This window comes from Ursus maritimus, unplaced genomic scaffold (assembly GCF_017311325.1).
Source record: "Ursus maritimus isolate PB19 unplaced genomic scaffold, ASM1731132v1 scaffold_17, whole genome shotgun sequence".
Classification (NCBI taxonomy): Eukaryota; Metazoa; Chordata; class Mammalia; order Carnivora; family Ursidae; genus Ursus; species Ursus maritimus.
In genome coordinates, this window is record NW_024424119.1 from 42,581,981 (window position 1) to 42,605,810 (window position 23,830).

Consider the following 23,830-nt stretch of genomic DNA (forward strand, 5'->3'; position numbering starts at 1 on the left):
GCTGCTTTCCTGGCAACCCACAGCAGAGCAGTGGCAGACTGGGCCACAAAATCCTTGACCCAGGGCTAAGAGTTATTCCCACCGAAGGAAAGCATCCTGGAGGAGAGGTCTGGCTGTGATTCTTCCACTGCCGTCTCACTGCGATCCTTGTGGGGAGAGCACGTAGCTACTATGCACTTGAGTGTCCTCTGTCGGGACTGTCAGGAAAGCCCCCTTCATGGGCTCATTGTGAGCACCAAATGGGATCTCTGTGCCTCGCAGAGGAACTGCTACATAGAGGCAATCAACGAATGTTCCTTATTATTATCATTATTTAGTTGAAAATGCTGCTTTGTTACCTGCCAAAAGGACCCAGGTAGAATATCCTTCTCCTCCCATGTCTACTCTACCAGTGAGAGAAAACCAAATAATAATATGAAGTTGATACAATTGTCACATTTCGCTAATGGTTCTCCCTGACGGTGCTGAAAGTTAAGTGTTATCAGAGCTGATTTTGTGTTGACTTAAACCATGCTGAGAGAACATCCTAGGGAGGGGACAAAAAAAAAAACACACACAGCATGGAGACATAGCTGAGGTCCCACTCATCTGTGGGGGAACTGAATTTGAAATCAGGAGTCTTTAATTCCAGTCTCTCCAACCACTTAGTGCTGTGTGGCCTTAGGCAAGTGACCTCACCTCTCTGAGTGTCTGCTTCCTCAGCTGTGAAGAGCACCTGTTACACAAGATTGCTGTGAGCATAAGACACCTTGGCACAGAAGCCACTGCCCACCTGCTCGACACACGTCAGGGCCTTGAGATATGCACATTCAAGCCGAGACACAGAAGTGCCCCTCCCCTGTGATGCGTGTTTCCTGCGCATGGCAACTGCATTTGTTTCCTCCTGATACACCTTGCTTTTCTCACCCTGAGAACTGAGTAAATCGAGGCAATGTGCGTAACCGGAGAATTCTGAACTGGGCACAAGGCAGTGGACAATGGGATAGATTTTAGAGAAATCTCGGTGGGAGAGCTTAGAAAACGTGTGGAATGATGGTGTTCTGGTCTGCCAGGGCTGCCCTACCATAGTACCATGGACCAGGTGACTTAAACAACAGAAATGGTTTTTCTCATGGCTTTGGAAGCTTGGCATCTGAGAACCAAATGGCCACAGTGTGGGTTTCTTTTGAGTCCTCTCTCCTTGGCTTGTAGATAGCCCTTGTTACCTTGTGTCTTCACATGGTCCTCCCTCTGTGTCTGTCCGTGTCCCAGTGCTCTCTTCCAGCAAGGACACCAGCCCTACTGGATTGAGGCCCACCCGAAGGACCTCATTTGAGCTTACTCGCCGCCGTGTAGACCCTACCTCCAAATAAGGTCACCTTCTAAGGTACTAAGAGTTAGGACTGCAACATACAAATTTTGAGGGGACACGATTCGGCCCCTAACAAACAGAAAGGAAGATGGGAGGCAGCCAAGAATGTGACTGCCACCTTGGGGGTCAGGGGAGAACATTTATGTATAGACCCTGGAGGTTGGAACAGACCTGGATCAGAAACCAGCAGGTAGGAAAGCTGGGGGTGGAAGTCCAGGGGCTAGAGGACAAGCTCTGGAAGGCATTCTGTGCTCTGGGAAGATAACAAGACCCAGGCCCATCTTGGTTCCCGGGGAAGTTGGGTGAGCCAAGTGGAACAGTTTAAACAGTAGTAATAAAGAACCATGGATTCTTAGACAAGTTTTTAGACCCAGGCAGAAGAATGACGGGGAAAGCAGCCTCCTGGCTTGCAGTTCAATCCGACGTGCTTGTGTTGGCGCTGTGGGACTTATAGAAGCATTTTCAGAGGGAGCTGTGCCTTCAAACAGCCCACTTGGCTCTTAATGCAGTGATGTGATGAAGTGCCTGGTCTGGGGAATCCTATAGACCTGGATTCCAAACTTTGCTGCCTTGGGTAAACCTCGTCCCTCCCTGAGCCTCAGCTTCCTTTGAAGAATGGGCAAAGCTGAGAGTTCTGTGGTGAAGGTTAAGGACAAGAATTACCGTAGAACACGCGGGACTTAGCCGAGTTCTAAATAAAGGGTACTCTGCTCTTGTAAAGGACACGGCACTAGGGAAGTGTCCCTCCTTCTTTTCCTTCCTTGATATGTAATTCGCAATGACAAATTCTCCAGAGCACCTGCAAGGTTCTAGGGTCTATACTGGATGCTGGGCACTTGGAAATGAACCGAACAGATGCACAGATGGGAAACACAGACATTGGATGAGTAATTACAGAAGTGGTGGGTCCTCAGACAGGAAGGGGTATGGTGGATGTATGGAAGATTTGTCCGTTCCTGGAGTGGAACGGAGTGGTCGGACGGAGCTGGCCTGCCGTCAGAGTGATCCCAAGAGGGTGACCCTGGAGCCCAGAGGACTCCTGGTACAGCCCTGGCCAAGGTTTTGGGAGACTCGGTAGGAGCCTTCTGCCTTGGGCTAGCCTCTTTTACATACGCTCTTCATCTCCGGGATGAGGGTCAGTGGGTAGATGAGAAGAAAAAGAGACCGTAAAAATAAGTAGGTAGCAAGCTTCTGGGGGGATCCGAAGCCCTTTTCAAAGCAAGCCTAGCTGCAGGAGGATGAGGGCACGTTAGAAGGGCCAGCTGACCAGGGTTCGGGTGACCGGTGATCACTGTGAGGCCCAGGGCAAGCCCCTTCCAGGTCTGCGATTGGACCTGTCCATCCGTGCAGCGTGCCCCACACACCTCACGGGCTCTGCACACTTCCGGTGGTGTCTGCTTCCATGTGCTCATCGCCTTGAGGCAGGCTTATGCTAATTAGACGTAGATTGTGTGCAGGATTGCCCCATAGCCTTCATCTTGTCACAGGGGGATGTGTCTCCTGGGATCAACTTCCAGCACGACACAGATGGTGCGGACTGCAGACCGCCTCTCTCTCTTCCCTTCACTATTTCTCTATCTTCCTGGACAACTGTGGGGAGGGGGGGATGGGGGGGTGGTTTCTCACGTGTCCTCCAGAGAACACTGTTCTGTGTCCCCTATGGAGATACACAGAGCAGAGGGGACCTAAGCAACGCAGGCATGAGGAATGACACAAGGCATCCAACATTCAGATCAACACCTGTGTTGAGCTCCTTCTGCTTACAGGGAGCTGTTCTAGCAGTGAACAAAAGAGCTCTTAAATTGGAAGGGGGGATCATTTAATCCAAACTTCTCTTTTTCAGAGAAGGGAAAGGTGGCCTGACAGCAAGAAGGGGTGGTGTGCTTGTCCTGGGCAAGGTCATCCGGATCTCGGGTCCAGATCCCTGGTTCTGGGCTGGTGGTGCCGCCCCCTGAGTGGGACTACCGTTGGTGAGGTTATTTTCATACAGAAATAAGTCCCCGTCACCATCATCCACCCCTGCTGAAGTTCAGTGATTTCCTTTCGCCACTTACACTCCAGATAAATATTTCCTTCTGAACTTCTGCAGCCACTGCTTCAAGGTTCTCATTTCCCTTAACGCGTTTCCTCTCGGTTCCACTGAAAAGCCTCTCTTTGCCCTTCTTCTCTGCCTCCTGGGGCTAAGCCACCTCTTAGTCCTCGGCTCTGTGTGGCAGAGTCTGGCCTTTCTCACTGTGTCTCTCTTCTCTCTCAACTGCAAACAGAGGGGGCTTGAGCCTGGGTCCCAAGCCCCAGGAAGGTTCGGAACTGAGGGCACCCTATGGATGTGTAAACATTTTACCTTGCTCACCCAGCTAGCTGCCTTCCAAAGGCAACAGGAAAACCAGGGACGGGAGAGCCCTGGCAAAATAAAAAACCTGCAGGGGGAGAGAGAGAGAGAGAGAGAGAGAGAGAGAGAGAGAGAGAGAGAAAGGAGCCTGTTTCGGATGTTAATTTTCTCCTTAGAAGCATTTTCTCTTTAAGGGGGTAGGTTTGCCAGGGGAGCAAGAGAAGGTGAGGTCAGAGGTAGGATGGGGAGCCCAAGCGTGGCGGCTCAGGAGCTTTGCTCTCGCTGATCTCTGCAGCAAGTGGCAGCCCGCAGAGCTGGGGTAGCTCGTTCCAAAGCGGGAGTCAGGGCTTCCTCTTCCAAAGGATCAATGGGGAGGTAGCTTTTCACAGGCAGTGTCCTGACAGCAGCTAAGCAGACGGGATTTGGGATTTCTAACTAGGCTTTGCCAGCGGCTTTGGGGAGGGCTCCTGCTTTGTTTGAGCCATCATCCTACCAGCTCTTGATACAACAGTTAAGATGCCTTCAGAGTGCCTTCTCTCTTTGGCCTTCTGTATTTTGTTTCTCGTCATTTCCTCCTTGTCATCAGTGACATCACTTCCAGACTCTCCAGCATCTTAAAAATGAGCTCCCGCTTGGGTGGCTACTGTTTGCCAAGGATGGTGTAGCCACTGTGTCTTTGAAGTATGACAGCGTACTGAAAGAGAGATCTAGGCAGGAGGGGGAGGATTTGCAGAAGTGATTTTCTCCAGACGTACGGCTAGTAACTCTTTTATCGGGATTACCTGAGTCCAAAGACCCTGCTGCTTCTGTGGTACCGAGAACACACCCTCTCTTCAGACTCTCCCTGTCCTTTAGCCATGAAGACCTAAGTCAGGGCCTTTGACTCTGTCCTTTTTCCTTTCCCCACTCTGCTTGGAGTCCTTCTTGTGCTCCTTCATGAGATGCTTGCTGAGAGTCTGCTGTAGACAAGTCATGATACAAGGTCCTAGGCGGGGTTCAGATGGTCCAGCCAGAGACCTCACTTTCAAGAAGCCTCCAGTCTCGGGGGACTCCAGAACCAGAGAATAAGTGTCTAGTTGCCTTAAAGTAAAATGAATTCAGAGGAGAGATGAGCATTCCTCACAGGGCTATCATGGAGAGCTTCATGGAAGAGGTGGTTTCTGTTTTAGCCATGGGGCAATCTGGAAACACAGACTTGGACCAGACATGTGAGGGTCACCTCATTCAGTCCCCTCCTTCACCATATAGGGAATCAAGCCCCAGAGGAGGTACTCGGTGCTTCACCAAGGTTGCCCAGCCTAGGAGAGCAGGTTGACTTTGTGAGGGGACTCCAGCCTTTGCCTGTGGGACTGTTGGGCAGGGAGTGGGAGGAGAGGTATAGGCAGACTTAGGTGCCAGGCCAAAACTGCCCTCTGCATCAGCTGCTAACAGGGAGATTTACGTGTGTTCTAAGGCCCCAGTACCCACAAAGGAGTAGAGACCGTGTGGGCCTCCTCTGCTGATTTTGCTGGAAGCTCTCCATGCTCATTTGGTGAATGCTAATGGCAGAGCATGCTCCGAGTTATGGTGACCGCAACAGGTCTCCAGCTCGGAGTAGGGACTGTCCTCCCAAATGAGCATCTTGTATTCATTCTCATCTCCCTCTCTTTCTCCTCCCACCTGGCCTCATACACCATCCCACACTTAAAATACAGTCTTAATTAGAAAGTCCTCTTCCCCATCCAACAGCCTGTCTGTGCCAAGGACACTGGGTATATTCCAGAAAAGCTGGGGAATGGGGGTTGGTGATTATAAAGATAACTCGATCCAGAGAGAATCTGCTAAGTGACTTCCTGGGGTTCCCAGAGTAAGTCTAGAGACATCAGCCTTGGGACCTTCCCAGACACCCAGCTTGTGGCACCCTTGGGCACTTTGTGTTCTAGATCCCTGGGGGCTTTGATGGGGGAGAAGGAAGCACCCGCAGAGTTAGTGCACAAGGTAGTGAATGCCAAGGTCTGATGCATCGAGGAGCCATTGACCAACCAGTTGACCTTTAACCTATCCATCTCTTTGCTTCCTTTAGAATCCATATCTGCCTCTGTTAACATCACCACCTTAAGGGTTGTTACGTGGATTAAATGAATTCACACACAGACCTTAGTACAATGCTTCATCTGCCATAGAGGCTTAGACAATTTTACGTAATGAAGGAGTCCCCAACATCTTTTATGTTAAGAGGATGCTTTTCCTTTCATTCTTTTGCAAATATTAGCATTAGTGGCAGAGAAAAGCAAGCTGAATTGGGTCTCAGGACATTTGTCAATGACTCTGTGTAACCTGATGAATGCCTTTCATTTTCTGGGTCTGAAATCCCTCACTTATCAAGTAAAAAAGTTGGAAGTTGTGATCTTTAAAAACCTTCAGCTGAGATATTAAGCATGTCTGCCTTTCTTTGGGGCTGAATTTAAGGGCTCGCCAGGACTGACTGCCGTTAGAAGGGAGAAGCATTATTAGCTTTGCGGCCCTTGACCCTTGCTTCTCTGGGCCAACTTTGCTGACAATTCACCACCACTGGCCGTTTGATGACTGCCAGTGGTGATGTGCGCTCGAAGTTTTGGTGACCGTAGTAGGGGCCCTCCTTCTAAACGAGCATCTTCTATTCATTATTACCGCCCCCGCCCCAATTCTCCTCTTTCTTCCTATATCCCACACTTAAAATACCCTCTTGGTTGTTTTTTAAATTTTTTTGAGATTATTTATTTGAGAGAGAGAGAGAGCGAGTGCATCATTTGGGGGAAGGGCAGAGACAGAACCCCAGGCAGACTCCCCACTGAGTACGAAGCCTGACTTGGGGCTCAATCTTACCACCCATGAGATCCTGACCTGAGTTGAAATCATGAATCAGTTGCTTCACTGACTGAGCCACCCAGGCACCCCTAAAATAACGTCTTAATTAGAAAGTCCCCTTCCCCATCCAGCAGTCTTGCAAAATCAAAGGTGTTCAGATTTCCGTTATTATTATTGTTGGTATTTTCTTTAGCTCAGGTATCCATTCTACAAACCAAAATCTTTCTTGTGGGTTCCATATTTAGAACCAATAAAAGTGAAACTCCTTGGGTTAATAACATAGTGGTGAGAAACCCCCCCCCCCCCCGCCCCAAAGCCAGCTCGCCCATCCTCTCTGTTCCTCTAGCCCTCACTTTGCCCTAAGGCTGGTCCCAGAGGCTTCCTTAGGAACTGGCGGAGCTTGCAGAACACGGTTTGAGAACTGCTGGTCTAGGACATCCTGACGGAAGTTTTATCAGAGAGAAGTAAGTTAGCGCCCCTCTTCCATCCTTTATTGACGCATCTTTCTCTCTTCGGGCCACATAGGGCTATATGACAAATGTTCTTATACCTCGCGTGACCGAGGATGGGTCGTGGGAATTCACACCGTCAGTGACCAAGGCAACAGAGACCCACGCTACTTTTTCTCCCTGAAGACAGACCGAGCCCGGCAGGTGACCACCATCAGTGCCCACCGCAGCTACCTCCCAGGCCAGTGGGTGCACCTCGCCGCCACCTACGACGGGCGGCTGATGAAGCTCTATGTGAACGGGGCCCAGGTGGCCACCTCTGGGGAGCAGGTGGGCGGCGTCTTCAGCCCGCTGACCCAGAAGTGCAAAGTGCTTATGGTGGGAGGCAGCGCCCTCCATCACAACTACCGGGGCTACATCGAGCGCTTCAGCCTGTGGAAGGTGGCCAGGACTCAGCGCGAGGTCCTGCTGGACATGGAAGCCCGTGGCCTCCACACTCCTCTACCTCAGCTCCTCCTGCAGGAGAACTGGGACAATGTGAAGCGCACCTGGTCCCCCATGAAGGATGGCAGCCTCCCCCAGGTGGAACTGAGCGGTGCCCATGGCTTCCTGCTGGACACGAGTCTGGAGCCTCCCTTGTGCGGGCAGACGTTGTGTGACAACACAGAGGTCATCGCCAGCTACAACCAGCTCCCGCGTTTCCGCCGGCCCAAGGTGGTGCGCTACCGCGTGGTCAACCTCCATGACGACAACCGCGAGAACCCCACGGTGAGCCGCCAGCAGATCGACTTCCAGCACCGGCAGCTGGCTGAGGCCTTCAAGCACTACAACATCTCCTGGGAGCTGGAGGTGCTGGAGGTGAGCAACTCCTCCCTGCGCCACCGCCTCGTCCTGGCCAACTGCGACATCAGCAAGATCGGGGACGAGAGCTGCGACCTCGAGTGCAACCACACGCTGACCGGCCACGACGGCGGGGACTGCCGCCACCTGCGCCACCCGGCCTTCGTGAAGAAGCAGCACAATGGGGTGTGCGACATGGATTGCAATTATGAACGGTTCAACTTCGATGGCGGAGAGTGCTGTGACCCCGAAATCACGGACGTCACCAAGACTTGCTTCGACCCCGACTCTCCGCACAGGTAAGACCTGCCGGGCAGGCGATACCCAGCTGTGGGCTGACTTGGTTCCCCTTGACATTGCATAGGCGAGGTGCCTGAGACCCCTAGGGGTTCCAGAACTTTCCAAATTTTCGAGTTTGCCCAGCAGCTTGGTGACCGAGGCCAGCCCCTTCCTCATTACTCATAGGGACGATATGCCAGGATAGCCCATCACGACAGTATTCGCTGAGCGCCCGCCATGAGCTGAGGGAAGACAACTCTGTCTTCTCAGAGGGCTCAGAGTTGAAACTGGGTGACATGAGCTACGTACGAATAACTGTTAGAACGTACTTGGTAGAGAGAGGTACAGCGCGTTATCCAGGACGTAGTCCCTAACCCACCGTGACTGTTTAAATTAGTTGAGATTAAATAAATTTAAAATCTGTCCTGCGTCCCATGAGCCACATTTCAAGTGGGCCAGGGGCTACCCTGCCGGACAGAGCAATGTGGAACACGTGTCTTGCTGGCTGTTCGTTCTGTCGCACCATGCTGATAAAGCTGGGGTCACCTGGGCCAGACAGCCTGGGTTCAGGTCTCAGCCATACTGTTTCCTCACTTGATGACCTCTTAGAAGCTGTGTCTTCCTCTGTAAAGTGGCAGTAATAACAGCACCTGCTTTGTGAAGCTGCTCTGGGGTGGAGAGGGGGCGTATAAAGCATGGTCTCTCTTACAGTGGCTAACGGGCCTTTGGGTCTCAGTAAGCATATTTGTGATTACTTGTGTCAGGAAGGTGTCGTGGGCTGTGTTTAGGGAGTGCCAAGGGAGATCAAAGAGAAAAAACTGCCTTGCAGCTCGAATATCTCCAGAAAAGCTTAGATATAGTTTGGACATCCAAGATTGGGTTGGAGAGAGAGGAGGGCACTGCAGACAGAGGGACTTCATCCACTGCTGAGAAGAGGGCAGAAAGGGCAAGCTTCTGTCTAATGCTTCTCTTAGCCTCTGCTTGCGCTATCGACTCTAACCAGCAACCCCAAAGCAAAGCCCAGAGGTGAACCCGTGGGTGATCCGAATTCAATATGGGACTCGGAGGAACTAGTTCCAAGCCAGAGAGACAGTCAACATCCACTTTCCTGATCTCCCAGATTCGTGCTGAACTTTTCCATTCTGTCCAGCGCACAGGACCCTGGACTTGCTGATAGGACTCGAGCACATTTGCCGACCTCTGCAGGTTTTCTGCTGACTCTTCTCTTTATATCTCTCTCAAAAGAGCAAGGGCCTCCCATGCACAGACAGAATACCTATGTGCAAAGGAATGACTATGCTGGCAGGAGAATGTCGTGCCTGGCAGCAAGCCAGAAAGCACGTCAGCTCAGCCTGCTGGCACCACGCGGGCCCTGGACTCTCACCTTGGTTCAGAGACATGAGCGACCCAAGAGGGAAGAAGCCTTACTGTGTGGCCAGTTCCTTCCAGGTCACCATACACTTTCATCTCTGCTCTCATTTGGGCTTTGACAGAATTTGGTAAGGAAGGCAGAACAGGGGTTAGTATTTGCATTTGACTGACAGGGAGCTAGAGGAACTGAGCGGATGCAGTGGCTTGGCCGAGGTCATGGGTCAGGAGAGTCATTCAGCTAAGTCACAAATGCAAGTCCTCTGCTCTGCTGAGCTGGACTCCCAGGAGTTACCCGTGTGCCCAGGCAGAGTGGGCATGCAGGAGGGCAAAGGGCCACGGGCCACGGATAGCTGGAAGTCGTTCACCCATTTGCACATTCATTTGTTCCTTCATTCCTTCGTTTGTTCGTTCATTCGTTCATTCATTCATTCATTCATTCATTCATCCATTCATACAACAAATGCTTATTCAGCACCTACCAAGTGCCAGGAGGGTGGGTACCCTTAGCCCTAATGTGCCGAAGGAAATTCAGGACCCAGAATGACGTAGGGATTTAGCCAAGGTCACTCGGCTAATAAATGGAGAGCTTGGATTCGAATCCACGTCTATTGACTCTAAAGCTCCCACTGAAGGGAGGTATTTTTAAGTTTAAGAAGCAGTAAGAGGCAGAGTTGAAGGGCAGGGGTGGCAGGCAGGGCGGCTTCACTAAAACCTTAGGAGAAAACTGCTGAGTTGATTGGGTCAGGACCGAGGGCAGCCAGCCTTTGTGGCGGTGCACTGCCCTGGTGTGGAGGGGCCACGGAGCCCCAGGTCCCAGATACCTCACCATCAGCAGACAGAGTTGGCAGCCTCCGGTGGCCTCCTCTTTTCTAAGTCACGGGACTGCCTGCCCAGAATGTCTGTGAGCAGCCATGTGCCAGCTCTGTGACCACTCACACCAGGGCCTGTTTGTTTGCTGGCTGGGACGGTCAGGAGCCCTGGGTGAGCCCCATCAGGCAATGTGTCACCTCCTGACGGGGCTCGGGGTGACGCCGTTCGGGCTGTATCAGCTCCCCTGTGTGCAGAAAGAAACCTGGAGACATTTTGCTTTGTGACTTTAAGAGAAGGGAGGGAGGGAAGGAGGAAGGGAGAGAGAGAGAGAAGGGAGGGAGGGAGGGAGTCACCTGTAACAGAAGCGGTGAAAATTTGATTGACATTATCTAGGTGATTTTTAATAAAGAACTGAACTTAATTCTCATCAGGGTCCCTTCTCTCTCTCTCTCTCTTTTTCTCTCTTAATGGGTAGACAATGAAAGTATTGAATACTTCTCAGTCTATGGTAAGGCACCAATTTTGTTTTTTTTCCCTGTATATTGCAAAGCAATACCTTTGAAATACACAGCAAAAAAAAAAAAAATGAATCTACATAAAATGAAATAAGCACAGGAGCGTCAGTGTCAGCATGTCAGAGTTCTTGAGAAGTTTCTCCATTCCTGTACGCAGCGTACCATAGACTAGTAAGCGGTTTGGGCACTGCGTCCTTTGAGTAGCACTGATTAAAGTTCGTCATTCTGACAATTTATGTAACGATTCCCTTGAGTAAAATAAGATTCCCCAGTAATGCAGCTGGGCAGATCGCTGAACTCTGTCCGAGACGTTATTTCTTTTAACACGTTTAGACTCCAGAAGAGCACCTAATCCGAGGTCAAATGTCAGACCTGGAAAACATCCTCAGAGATCATTGGTCCAAACCCCTTATCCCCCATAGAGGGAAACTGAGGCTAAAACTCACACTGTACGTTAGTGGTCAAACTAGGGTATAAGGTCGCTCTGGATTTCTGACTCCTGGTTATCTGCTGTGGCACAGGTGTCCAGCACTGCCCCACATCCAGGACAGCCACAGAAACCTGTCCCCTCGCATTCTGTCCTCGCTCTTCCCGACTGTTCCCAGGAGCTTGGGATTATGACGTGCTTGAATGAGTGAGTTCGGAAGAGGATTGGATAATGGCCTTGGGGTTCCTGGAATCCCTGTAGAACTGTGAGAGCTACGTTGGCAGCTAGTTTTCCTTACGAAGGGGTCAGAATAAGAACAACTAGTAGAGGATATGCACAAAGAGAGGGACTGGACAGTGGGGGCAGGAGCTGTATATCATAACCACTTGGAGATGTTTGGCCCGGATGAGAAAATTCTCCTGGGGCCATGACTATAGGGCCATGATGCATGCACTTCAAGTCCCCAAAGGCCTGTCCTGGGGGAAAGGTGGCAGAATTCTTCTATATGGTTTCTAAGCCCTGGCTAGGACCAGGGTGTTGTCATTGCAGGAGGCAGCTTGGAGCTGAGTAACAGATGATGTCATCCCCCCTCGGAATGGTGCTCCCGGGGGAGTGGCTCTCTGCAGGTGAGTGAGCGCCCCGTCACCTGAGGCATGCGCAGGGAGACTTAAGGCAGTGCTGTAGAGAGCAGCCTTGATGGTCTTGGGGTTGAGCCCAGCACAGCCCAACTTTTTGCTGATATCTTCCTCCCATCATGTTAATGGAACCACACGGTAACATTTGGTGACACATTTCTTGGGTATGTATATCCCTGCTAGGCCCTCTGCTCTTCACTGGGGATCCTGCAATGAGTGGGAGGCATCCCTCACCATCAAGGGGCTTTCACTTTGGTGGGGGCATCGTATTTACCCATAAGAAACACCCTGATCCCTGACACGCAGTGGGACAGGAGCTCTATGAGGCAGAGATCTGCTCTGACAAGGGGAACAAGGTGGGTTGGCTGGCGAAGGCATGCTTTGAGGGGCAGCTGGGGAGGGGCCGCACTTTCGGAGCTAGGGATGCAGGCTGCATAGGGCCAGGTCCTGGCAGAAAAAACAGGCGGTACATTCAAACAGAACAGTTAAGGAGAGTTGAAGGAGGGGCTCATTTGAAGGAGAAGCTATTTACAACAGGGTAGGCAGGGTTTAGGACAATCGCCAAGGCCAGGGTCAGCAACAGGGGGGAGCCATTTCCATCCTTTTCCTGGAGGGGCAAGAAGAGAGAGTGGTTTGGGAACCTGCGGGAGTGACTGTGTGCAGAGGACTCTGGGGCAGCAGCGGTGACTCTCCATAAAGAGGGGTAACCGACCTACTATAGCCCGCAGGCCAGAAGGGAGCCAGGAGAGTAAATGCTACGTTGTCATTCTGTTCTGCTTTCCCATCTTCTGCTAGAAGTCACCAGGCAAAGGAACCCATAGATGCACCCCAAAGAGGCCAGCCTCCCAAGAGCGCAGAGCAGGGTGGAGAGGGATGGGCGGTGGGTGTAGGTGAGCAAACAGCATGTCCAGAACACAGAGAAACAGAGCGCATGCAGAGGGTACCGGAGAAGCAAGGGAACAGAAGGGGAGGAAGGGCTTAGAGAATGAGTCTTCAGTATGGCTGGGACCCAGACCATAAGCAGAGAAGGGTCCGCTTTATCTCATGGCAAACTAATGTCAGGCTAAATCCTTCCTTCCTGCTTCTCTCCCTTTCTTCACTCCCTTCCCTCCCCTCTTTTCCCCTCCCCTCCTTCCCTTTCCCTTCCCTTATTTCCCTCCCCTTTTTCCTTCTTTTCCTCTCCCAGTGAATATTTGTTGAATGCTCCCTCTGTGCTAGCCCAGACCCTGCCTTTTGGAGCTCACCATCTAGTGGGAAAGACAGAGAAGAAAGCATGCCATTGTGATCACGGGTGTGAAAGAAGGCTCCCCAGTGTCAGCCAGGAGGAGCCGTCTGTGTGAGCAGTAAACGTTTTTCTATCAGACTGGCCATTTAGAAAAAGACATTCCAATGAACTTGGCCATTCTCTACAGTGGTGGAGACGAGCCAGGTAGGCAGAATTTCATCTGCAGCCATTAGAGATGTCTACTAACAAGTTAGAATGCATGTCACATGCCTGTTTATAGAGAAAAGGGAAAACCTGGATATTAAGGGAAAGCCCTGGTGTCAGGAACTCCATGGGCATTTGACGCTTCGGGCTGCAGGCACCCCATTGCAAGAGTATATTGCAACAAACCCACCAAGCTTCTGTTTGGATCCTCCAAACTGCAAGCTATGGCACAGTTAGGTGAACTTGACCTTTGTCCCTGAATATCTACTTATATGCAATTGGACAGATAGAAAAAGACTTCCCTTGCACACTGTTGGCTCATAGGGAAACATTTTCTTTGTCTTCCCTTTATTATTATTTTTAATGGAACAAGGGCATTCCCTGGGGGCCATGTTATTTTTTTTGGACCCGAGCTGACATTGCTGGAAGTCTTTGGAAAGGACTGCAGTAAGCCTTGAGGCAGGCTCCTCGACCCCTCTGCTGGCACTCCAGTTCTTCTCAGTGGCCTCCCCCGCCCCTTGTCAGAGACCATTAAATGGTTTGTCTTTACATCTTGGGGTATCTTCCTTTTTGGGATGACCTCATGAAACATACACTTCCTTCTCCCAAGTTCTCCCCAAATCTGGAAAAGTTGCGTGGAATCAGGGACTTTCTGAGCTGAAAGGAGCAGCAGCAGGGTCCGGCCCTCTCTTGCTATGGATGAGGCGGCCGAGCTCCCAAGAGAGGCAAGCACTGACCCAGGCCTCCCAGAGAGAGTGAGGCCAAGCTGAGAGCAAGACCCAGGATCTCGTCTCCTAATTCCAAGGCATTTCTACCCTCCTCCACTGCCGTTGGTGTCTTAGAAGCTGCAGATTTGCAACTTGGAAAAGTTCTATGTAGTACGGTCATGTTCTTTCCCATCGTCCAGGTTTTGTTAAGACACTTTCGTACCCAGGGCGCTGTGGTAAATGCCCGAGGGATCTGACATGTGATCTGTGTCCTCAAGGTGCTTATATTCTGTGGTTTAATGACATTCCGTTGCACTCATTCAAGCGATGGCGAGAAGGCAGATGATTAATTTCCCGGTGAACCACACAGGCGATCAGGCTTGTGTGAGCTCTGAGGAAAAGGCGGGATCCCTGTGGTTTGGGGCAGTCAGATAAGGTTTTCTGGGAGAGGAGGTATAGAAACAGACCACTGGAATTCACAGGCTTTGTAATGACAGAAAAGAACAAAGAGATTGAGGTGAGAAGGTGAGGGGAGGGTTCCAGAAAAGGTAGGTTTGCTTGGGCCTTCATGGTGTTGAATGCCATGATCTGTCTTTCCGGCTGGGGAGCTCTGAGAATCAGACTAATACAGAAGGAAGGAAGGCTTCGAGAGAAACCACGCTAACCCCTGCTCAACAGCATCTTAGCGATGCAGTCTTGGGCAAGTCTCATAATCTCCTTGAGCCTCTGCGTCCACATCTATGGAAAGGGAATGATAATAATATCTGGCTGCCTGGATCACGTGATCGCCTTGAGGGTCCCATAAAATGATATCCCAGCAAGAGTTCTGGGAAGAGTTAACCAGCATGCAGATGAAAGAGGGTTTTGTTATTTGTTCAGTAACTTTGTTCCTTCTTTTTCAATAATCGTGTAAGAGAAATTGCTTGGAATTTTATAATCAGAATATCAGAGTTTATTTAATGTGACTAATATTCATTAAAGCAATAACAGGAGTCAGGCCTGGTATCGTGGAAAAGTGATATGTGTTGGAGACTGACCAGGGTCTGTATCCTGGTTCCACTCTTCATTAGCTGTCTGACCTTGGCTCGTTTCTCAATGAGGGTTGCTGGTTTCTCATCTGTAAAAATTGGGTGAGGACAGCTCTCCAACAGCACGCCGTGAAACTTACACGAAGTCATCTGGGTCAAAGCCCTGGTCACAGTGTGTGGCACATGGTAGGTACAGGGTCCCCTCCCTCCTTGAGTGCACACACGGACCCCTCTCCGTCAGCGTTGTTTTCTGGAGACTGCCTTTCTGCAGGCTCATTAAAAAAAAAAAAAAAAAAAAAAAAAGGCCTGGATGAAACTGCAGGACACACACTGAGAGCATTTACACAGATTACTTTCATTCTTAAAATACTGACTTTTTTGTTTTTTTAGGACTGGCCACAGAATTGGTATTTTTAAATAAAGACCGTATAACATATCAAACCCCTTGAGCTCGCACACTAGTTTATTTTTGAAACGACCCAAATGTCGAACTGTGTTAGAGGACATACTTCCGCGTGGAGCGATCCCAGGTGGTGTTGGGATTGGTCACCGTGGGTGATGTGCCAGTTAGATTGAAGTTCCTAGATTTTTCAACCATCTCCAGCCTGTGTGCCCGCTCGGGTGTAGAGGCACGAACACCTCTATCCAGGCCACGCGTGGCGGGGTCCCATTTTCTCTGCTTCAGTCTGAGTTACCTTCATGCTTTTCATCTCAACAAAGTCCACCTTTACTCACAGGTCCCATCTGTGACTCTGCACAGGTGGCTTTGGTCTTTGAGAGCAGGCTAGAGGGGGGAATGGAGTGAAGAGAACTGTTTGTGGCCTCTACACACAACGTTATTAAGAAGGAGCTCAAAACAGGGACCTGTGAGAAGCCGTCGAGGGTCGGTATAGTCTCGCAAATAAGTAAGAATATGAGTTTTGGAGACCAAGCATACTTGAAATCAAGCCACTTCACATTTCCGTGACCTTGAACAAGTCTCTAACTTTATCAAAGGCTCAGATGCTTCCTCCGTAAAATCGGGGATCAAAATACCACAGTCCTACTGCATCGAGGGGTTCAGAGGATTCGGCACAACGATACAAGGGTCAGCCCTTTAGAACAGCACCCGCCACTGAGCGAGCACTCAAAATAACAGTGGTGGCGGTTTGGGGATTTTCCGTCTCTGGGAAATCTTCTGACCTCTTACACACATATTCCCTAATTCCCAGCCCCCTCTGGATCCTGAGCCCCCTCCTTGGAACCTTCGGGCTGAAGGGGGAGGGGGGTTGGAGACAAGTTAATCCTTCTCTTTACGAAAGGCCCTTTTATTTTAGCTCCTGCAGGTTCCATTTTTTTTATTGTTATTTTTTTTTTCAGTAATTCCTTCTACATTTATTAACAGACATCCGTCTGAAATGAGGATCTTTCTTCTATATACAGCCTTTTTTGTGGTTGTTTTTTTTAATATACTTTTTTTATTTAATAATATTTTTTTATGTTAGTCACCATACAGTACATCCCTAGTTTTTGATGTGATGTTCCATGATTCATTAGTTGCGTATAACACCCAGTGCACCATGCAATACGTGCCCTCCTTACTACCCATCACCAGCCCATCCCATTCCCCCACCCCCCTCCCCTCTGAAGCCCTCAGTTTGTTTCCCAGAGTCCGTAGTCTCTCATGCTTCATTCCCCCTTCTGTTTACCGCCCCCCTTTCTTCTTCCCTTTCTTCTCCTACCGATCTTCCTACTTCTTATGTTCCATAAATGAGTGAAATCATATGATAAAAGATAGTCTTTACTCCAAAAGCCCTGCACATGTTAAACGGTAACGTATTCACTGCCAAGCAGCACACTGCAGCCAGTTTAAGCATCCCCAGCATAAAGCCAATGCGTGTCTGGGATCCCAGGATGGGGCTTGCTGTGTAGCTCTCACACAACCCAGGGAAGGAGCTAGAAGCCAGGTGGGCACCCCTAAGTCGCTCAGGACCCCACTGAGTAGCTGAAGTACATCAGCCTGCTGGCCTGTGACTCTGACCACAGCAGGATCCCTGTCTCAGAGTCTGCAGGTGAAATTTGCAGGTGCTCCCTCTCTCACCCCTTTTCCTGGATGTGCATTTCCATGTCCAGCTCTCCAGATGGACGGATGGATGGGAGCGCTTGGTGCCCTCTCGAGGGCCCCAGCGGGTGGCAGTTGGGGTTTTTCCACCCCGGTCTGGCCTCATCAGCAGTCTCCTGTTTCTTTCACCATCCACTGGTGACACTGACCACTCATGACAGCCTCGGCTCAGCCAGACGCCCGTCCAGGGTGGGAAACAAAGCGGTGGGGGTTTGAGGGAGGGTGGAACAGACAGACACCGGGACGCTTTGCTTTAGGGAAACACTTTCTCCTGAATTGTTCGTGGCTCAGCATGTACCTGCAGACTCACAGCTGGCCGATGTTCCCCCTCCCGCGAGGGACTTCCACACGTCTGCTCTTACTTTCTGGAAACACAAAACTAGTGTGTGAACAGGGGCGTGTTTTGCTCACAGATTTGTTTGCCTAGGTCCAACAGGCTCCCATCTCCCCAGTTTCTTTGTTTCGTTTTCAGAGCCATCATTTCTGGTCTCCCCCTCTCTGTGCCTTCATTTCTTTCTCTTTTCCATGCTCTCAGTTGTTTGGGTGATCTGGTGGTGAAGGGTGGAGGGCGAGGAGATCATGCTCTCCATTTCAGGTGTCTGACATTTGTGATTCCAGCCTTTTTTGAGTTCAACCAGCACAGCCCCCAGCCTTGAGCTTGAATCCTGAGTCCCAAACTATTTGTATGGCCACGGAGGGCAACAGTGGGTGACCAGAACGCCACACAAGCATGGACACTCTCAGGCTCTTACAGAGGACGGGAGAGAGACATGAGAGACAGCTCTTTCCCAGGAGGATTGATGGTAGAAAAACACAGTTTGCCCTTTGGCTTGGCAAAGCATGAGGAAGGAAGTGACTAGCTATTTCCAGTAGCTTCTTAGCCAGCATGGTGTAAGTCACTTCTTTTATTCTAAATTCTTCATCTGTAAAATGGGAGGATTTGCATAGGCTATTTCTAAGATCTGTTACTATTCATACATTTTCAAATCAGACATTATAATCCAGTTTTCAGGCCTATGGGGACTGCAGCTGGAATACAAGTGGGGAACTTGGTATCGGGTAGGTATGAACAAGGCTGTGTGTTGACACTGGGGACGTCCAGGGAAATAAGAGACCATCCCCCTGACCAATTGAGTCTGATATGTTCAGCGTAACAGTGAAGGGACAATTATACTCTCTGACACCTGGAAAGACTGAGTCCCAATACTCAGGTCTCTGCCGCAGCCTGATGGTGGCACCCTACCTTGGGCAGTCTACGTGCCTGCCATTTTATTTTCCCTTAAACCCTGAAAGTGGCATCCTCTTTCCAAAAATCCATTTGAATTTAATTCTACTTTTGATAGCTTGACATACTATCTCATCACTCTTCAGCATTATTTCCCCATACTTAAACTTTTTGATTGTCACATGACCCTTTGAGAGCTCTCTGTTTTCAAACCCAGTAGAGACCCAAATTTGGGGATGTCACTAGACTTGTTCATGTCACCCAGAGAGATCTCCATCTACTATAGTGACTATGTAGTTGTGTTTCTGCGTGATTCTGCTATTTGCCTACAGTCAGGCAATTTGTATGGGGCCACAGTTCAGGCTAAAATCTAGAAGTTGCCATATTGACACACATCGGTGATGATGTTGTAATTCTTGCTCTATCCTTCCCAAACACAATATTATTCAGTCAGTCGTCACGTAAGTTATATGGCTTACGTGGCTCAGAATTAGAGCCAAACTACACAGTCTACTGAAATATGGCCTGTACCCAGGACGTGGTGGCTGCTACGACTTATGAAAAGGGGTGATTTGGCTTTGTTTAATTGTCCTTCAAGTGGACGACAAACCACAGGGCTGCTGGTGAGCTTTGTGTATCCTGCTTAATGTGGTCGGTTCTAGTATTTATCAGTTGTGGTTTTGATCCTCTAAGAAGAAAGGGAGGTGGTGGGAAGAGCTCACTTGTGGGCTCGGGAACTGCACACTTGTGTTGTGAAAACAGTAGTTGACGTGGGATGGTCACATCACTGTTCTGGTACTTTTGAACACACCATCGTGCTTTAATTGTTATTTCTCCTTACTTATCAGGGTATTCTTCATGCTTCGTGGCTTCCTGAAAAGGAGGAAACTCTGAGAATATGGGGCTCTCAAAGCAAAGATTATAGAACCCCAAGAAAAGATCTTAGGGAAGTGACTGTTCCTTCCACCGTGTGCGTGTGTGTGCGCGTGTGTGTATGTGTGTGTACGCACACCTGTGATGTGCGAGGTGCTGAAGGTCCAGCAGTGAATATTTCACAAGAAAGGTGTGATGTTGCACTCATGGAATTTCCTGCAGGTGGATAAGTAGCTAGTTGGATAAATGCTTTATCGAGAAGTCCAAGGTCTGAGGGAACACAGAGGATGGGTACTTGACTCATCAGGGGTCAGAGTCACTTCTAGGCTGAGTCATGCTAACCAAGTGAGTAGAGCTGAGCTTGCCAGGAACCAGGTGTTCTGACTCTTTGCCTCCTGCCCCAGCCATCTCTGAAAGCCATTTTCAAAAAGGCAAATGAGAAAAATGGGAGCTGAGTAGATCCTAGTGAAAGAATATTCATCTATAACTGGTGTCCTCTCCTCTGAGATTATCTTGTTCTTTCCTTAGGAGGACTACTCTGATACCCTTTCTTTTATTATGTGAAGGGCATCTTAAATGGTTTACGTGTGTGGGGGTGGAGGTGGCTCATCTTCACACGCTTTATTTGTCAGAATCTAAAATCGCTACTTCCTCCTCAGCGTGTGTGTTTGTTTGTTTGTTTGTTAGTTTGTTTGTTTTAATGATCCAAAGCTCTGAGAACCTCTCCATCGGCCCACCTACTCCTGAATCAGCACCTTTTCCTCCCTCCAAATCCTCAGGATTCTCGATCCCACTCCTCTCTGGGTCTCATCCTGATCCTATTCTGCAGAAAGCTGCAGACCAGTGACTTTCCTGAGAGTTGACTTTCCATGTGACACAGCAGAGGGCACAACCCCAGGGAGCCAACTCTCCTCCTGGGCCTACACTTTCAGGTGGCACTCTGAGGGGCTTTGATGTAGAGAATATGTCCCTGATAAATGAGAAATACTCCAGTGGCCCAAATTAGAATCCAGACCCATCATTTCACCTCCTCTGTCCCACCCCCACCCAGCATCACATTGTTCCCCATGCCTAAATACCTGTCCTTCTTCAATAGTCCCAGACCCGCTTGCTTTTCTGCAAGTCACTGCCAAGGTCTTTACTGCCATCCTTCCTTCGTCCATCTTCCACGTTCCTCCAGAAGGAAAAGAGAGGGTCTGCTCAGAGCCTTCAGGACACTGTCCATCCTCTATAACCTGGTATACAAGACCTGTCTGATGTGTCCATTGCTGATCCCTCCAGGCCTGCCCTGTGGAGTTGCTCCCATGTTCCCAGCTTTGCAGCTGCACCAGACACCTTGCAACATCCCACCCTTCCCCTGTTCTTTCAGGCTTCCTTGATTTCTGGAGCGTCTGCCCTTTACCCTTTCTCCTGCACTTGGTCCGCTATCCAACCAAGGTTTGTTCTTCATATGAAAAGCCCAGGCACGTCTTAGCCACCTTCAGCTGGGTACGTGTCATTGTTCTGTGCTTCCCTCCCATTCAGCACTCCCTCTGTGGTAACACATATCATAAGAGAGGGTAAGACGTTCATGATTAGGGATATGGTCTGCAGTATCCAACAGATGAGCGGCCATATCCCGCCTCCCACACCTGGAACCAGGTAGAGGGACCTTGGAAACATGGCGTCCCCTCACTGGGTCTTGGTTTCTTCCCCTATAAACTGGGGATACTCCTACTTAACACATAGGGTTTTTGTAAGGCTTCAAAGAGATCATTTTAAAAAGTACTTCAACAGTGCCAGTGTGTCGTAAACTCCCCCAAATGGTAGGTTTTATTAGTATTATCACATTATGTTGTGATCATCTGATATTTGTCTCACTTCCTTCATAAAACTGCTAACCCTTTGAGAGTGAAAATCGTTTGTCTTTCATATTTGCGTGCCCAGTTGCTAGCTTAGGGCATGGTTATAATAGAAACTCTGTAAGTATTGGTGAACAAAAGAGGAAACGAGCAAATGAATGATTTGCAGAGAGGAGAGAAGAAAGGAAAATGAAGGCAGGCAGGGAGGGACGGAGGAGGAGGGGAGGGAATGAACGAGTGACTTATTCGATAAAGGAATGAAAGAATGATCGATTTTTCAGTTGCTCGTTCATTGGTGCTGTTACATTTTTCTTAGACTGTGTGTCAGGCTTCTATACAAGAGCTGTTATTTTGGAAACCAATCATTCAGGATTCTGAGAATTTAATAAACTCTCCAAGCACTTTATTTTTTTCTGTGCCTCCTCTTTCAAGAGAGGCAGATTTAGACATTTCTGACAATGAAACCAAGCAAGAGAATAAAGTCCAGATCATTAGGACCCTTGGGATAAAAACACAGAATCCAGGGTTCAGAACTGGCAAGGGCTTGGGGAACGCTTGTTAATTGCAACAAGGATATGGATGCAATAAACATTCTGAGGTTTATCTTGCTTTAATGACTTGCCTTGAGTGGCTTTGATCTTTATATTTGATAATCACTTTCAAATGGTCTGGTGTGTTCTGAATTTGGAGTAGTGGTTCAGGAACTTGAGATCCCTCCTCGGGAATGACAGGCTGCAATCAGAATTTGGAGCTGGGCGGTGCTACGGGACTTTGTGAGTTATAGAAACAGGTCAACAACCTGTGGAGAAGATAAGCACCCTGGTCCAGTGATGGGAGCAGGGTTCCCTGAGGGGAGAAAGACCCCGGGCATTGGGAGCTAAGGGAGCGGAGGCCAGTTTCCTCCAGCTGCATGAGCAAGCTAAAAAGAGAATTGTGCCTTTGGACCCCTTTCCTGAGTTGAGCATGCTTCTTGGCACTCACGTTACCTCCTTAAATTTTATATCCCCCTGTCTAGGTTGAATTTTATAATCCCCATTTTACAGGTGAAGATACCGAGGTTCAGAGAGGTTGAGTCCCTTCCCTAAGGCCACAGGGATACTTCTTGGCAGAAGAGGAAGGACTTGAACCCTAGACTGTCTCTCTCTTAAGATGAGGCTTTTTTCAAAAAGTTATAAAGCCAGTGATTACAACAGTGAAGTACTGCATGGTGTGGTAATGCCAGAAGAAAATGGTGAATACAAAAACGTGTACCATAAACTTTGATGTACTTGTGCCTGCCACTTTCATATCACTGAATGAAGAATAGACCTCAGTCCAGAACAATTCTATCTAGAACTGGACCCAAGGATATTTAATCACGAAAGTAAGTAGCAGAGAGTCTTACTGTGTAAGACCATCTTCCATATGAATTAGAAGTAGATTATGGCTCTAAGACACTCTATTTAAATGTTATGCTGCTGTTTATATATTTTTTTAAATAATAGATGTTACAATTTATTTTTTAATTTTTTTTAAATTTGTACATCCACTTTATTTTTTTTTTATGTAAAGTTCGATGATTCATTAGTTGCGTATAACACCCAGTGCACCATGCAGTACGTGCCCTCCTTACTACCCATCACCAGCCTATCCCATTCCCCCACCCCCTCCCCTCTGAAGCCCTCAGTTTGTTTCTCAGAGTCCATAGTCTCTCATGCTTCATTCCCCCTTAATTTCCCCTTTAAAAATAGGTGTTCATGTTTCTATGGCACTCTGCTGCCTTCCCCTTTAATGTGAAAGACCTGTCACCAGGCTCTAGGTTGGAGGTGGCCCACTCACAGCCAGGTTCGTCTCAGACAAACCCTTCTCAGGTTGAGGGCATCAGTACTTGGCCAGGACCATCACCGTGTCCTGCCTGCACCTGTCAGGAGCCCATGGAACGGAACTTGGGCAGGACACTGCTCGAAAATCTCCTCGGTTCTCACTTCAACAGTGGGGAAGTCAGTTGGGTTTAAGTGGGAGTAGGAACAAACACTGGTCCGTCTGGATCTGGGCTCACTATGAGATGGACCTCTGACCAACCATCTGTAAAACGGGAGAGGCCGTGTATTCTGTTTCTAGAGCTGAAAAAGCTCAAGCCTTCCATAATTTCACTTAAGCGATCTGTTGTTGTTCTTCATTTTGAATGTAGTTCCCTTTTGCTTCCCTTTCAATAAAACAGGTCCTGACAGCCCTCTCATTGAGATTATTACAGAGTTGTACCATCTCAGGCCAGTGCATTTAGGAAATATGTTATTGGCACTCACCAGCGAGTGAGATGCATAAAGAAAATATTCTAATGACAGTTGAGTTGAGAGAGCTTTGATCTCCCTCCAGAGCTGCTCTCATGGCTCTGAAATGCTGTTCTGGCAGAGGGGGGAAAGTCTGGGCGCCTTGGCATTCTGGGACTGGACCCCCCCTGAAACATTCCAGGGGACCTACAACTTTCACGGTAGAACACAGGGGCGTGGGCTCTACAGGAAGCAAAGAGACACCGAGACACCTCTCTAGAAAGGCAGCTTGGGGAGAGGGTCTAAGTCAGGAGGGGCGTTCCAGTTTAGCCCAACATTTCCCAAACTCTGTGGGTTGTGCTGTTATTTGATTTTTGGCAGAGGCAGAGGTTAGGATCGGGGCGGGGTTGTGGGGGGGGGGGAGATTTATGGTAACATGTGTTTGGGAACACTCATACACTATCTGCTCTACTCCCATTTTGCATGTTAAAGGCTCTGATAATGCTTGCAATTCAAAAACATCTGTATTGAACATCTTTAACAAA

General features: G+C 49.1%; 1 protein-coding gene across 1 annotated transcript in view; it reads left to right on the forward strand.

The window, feature by feature from the left end:
* PAPPA (pappalysin 1) overlaps positions 1-23,830 on the forward strand; it is a 236,192-nt gene that overhangs the window by 25,251 nt on the left and 187,111 nt on the right. Inside the window, 1 exon segment of the mRNA XM_040631792.1 lies at positions 7,032-8,094. Within this exon segment, the coding sequence (XP_040487726.1) occupies positions 7,032-8,094 (1,063 nt within the window).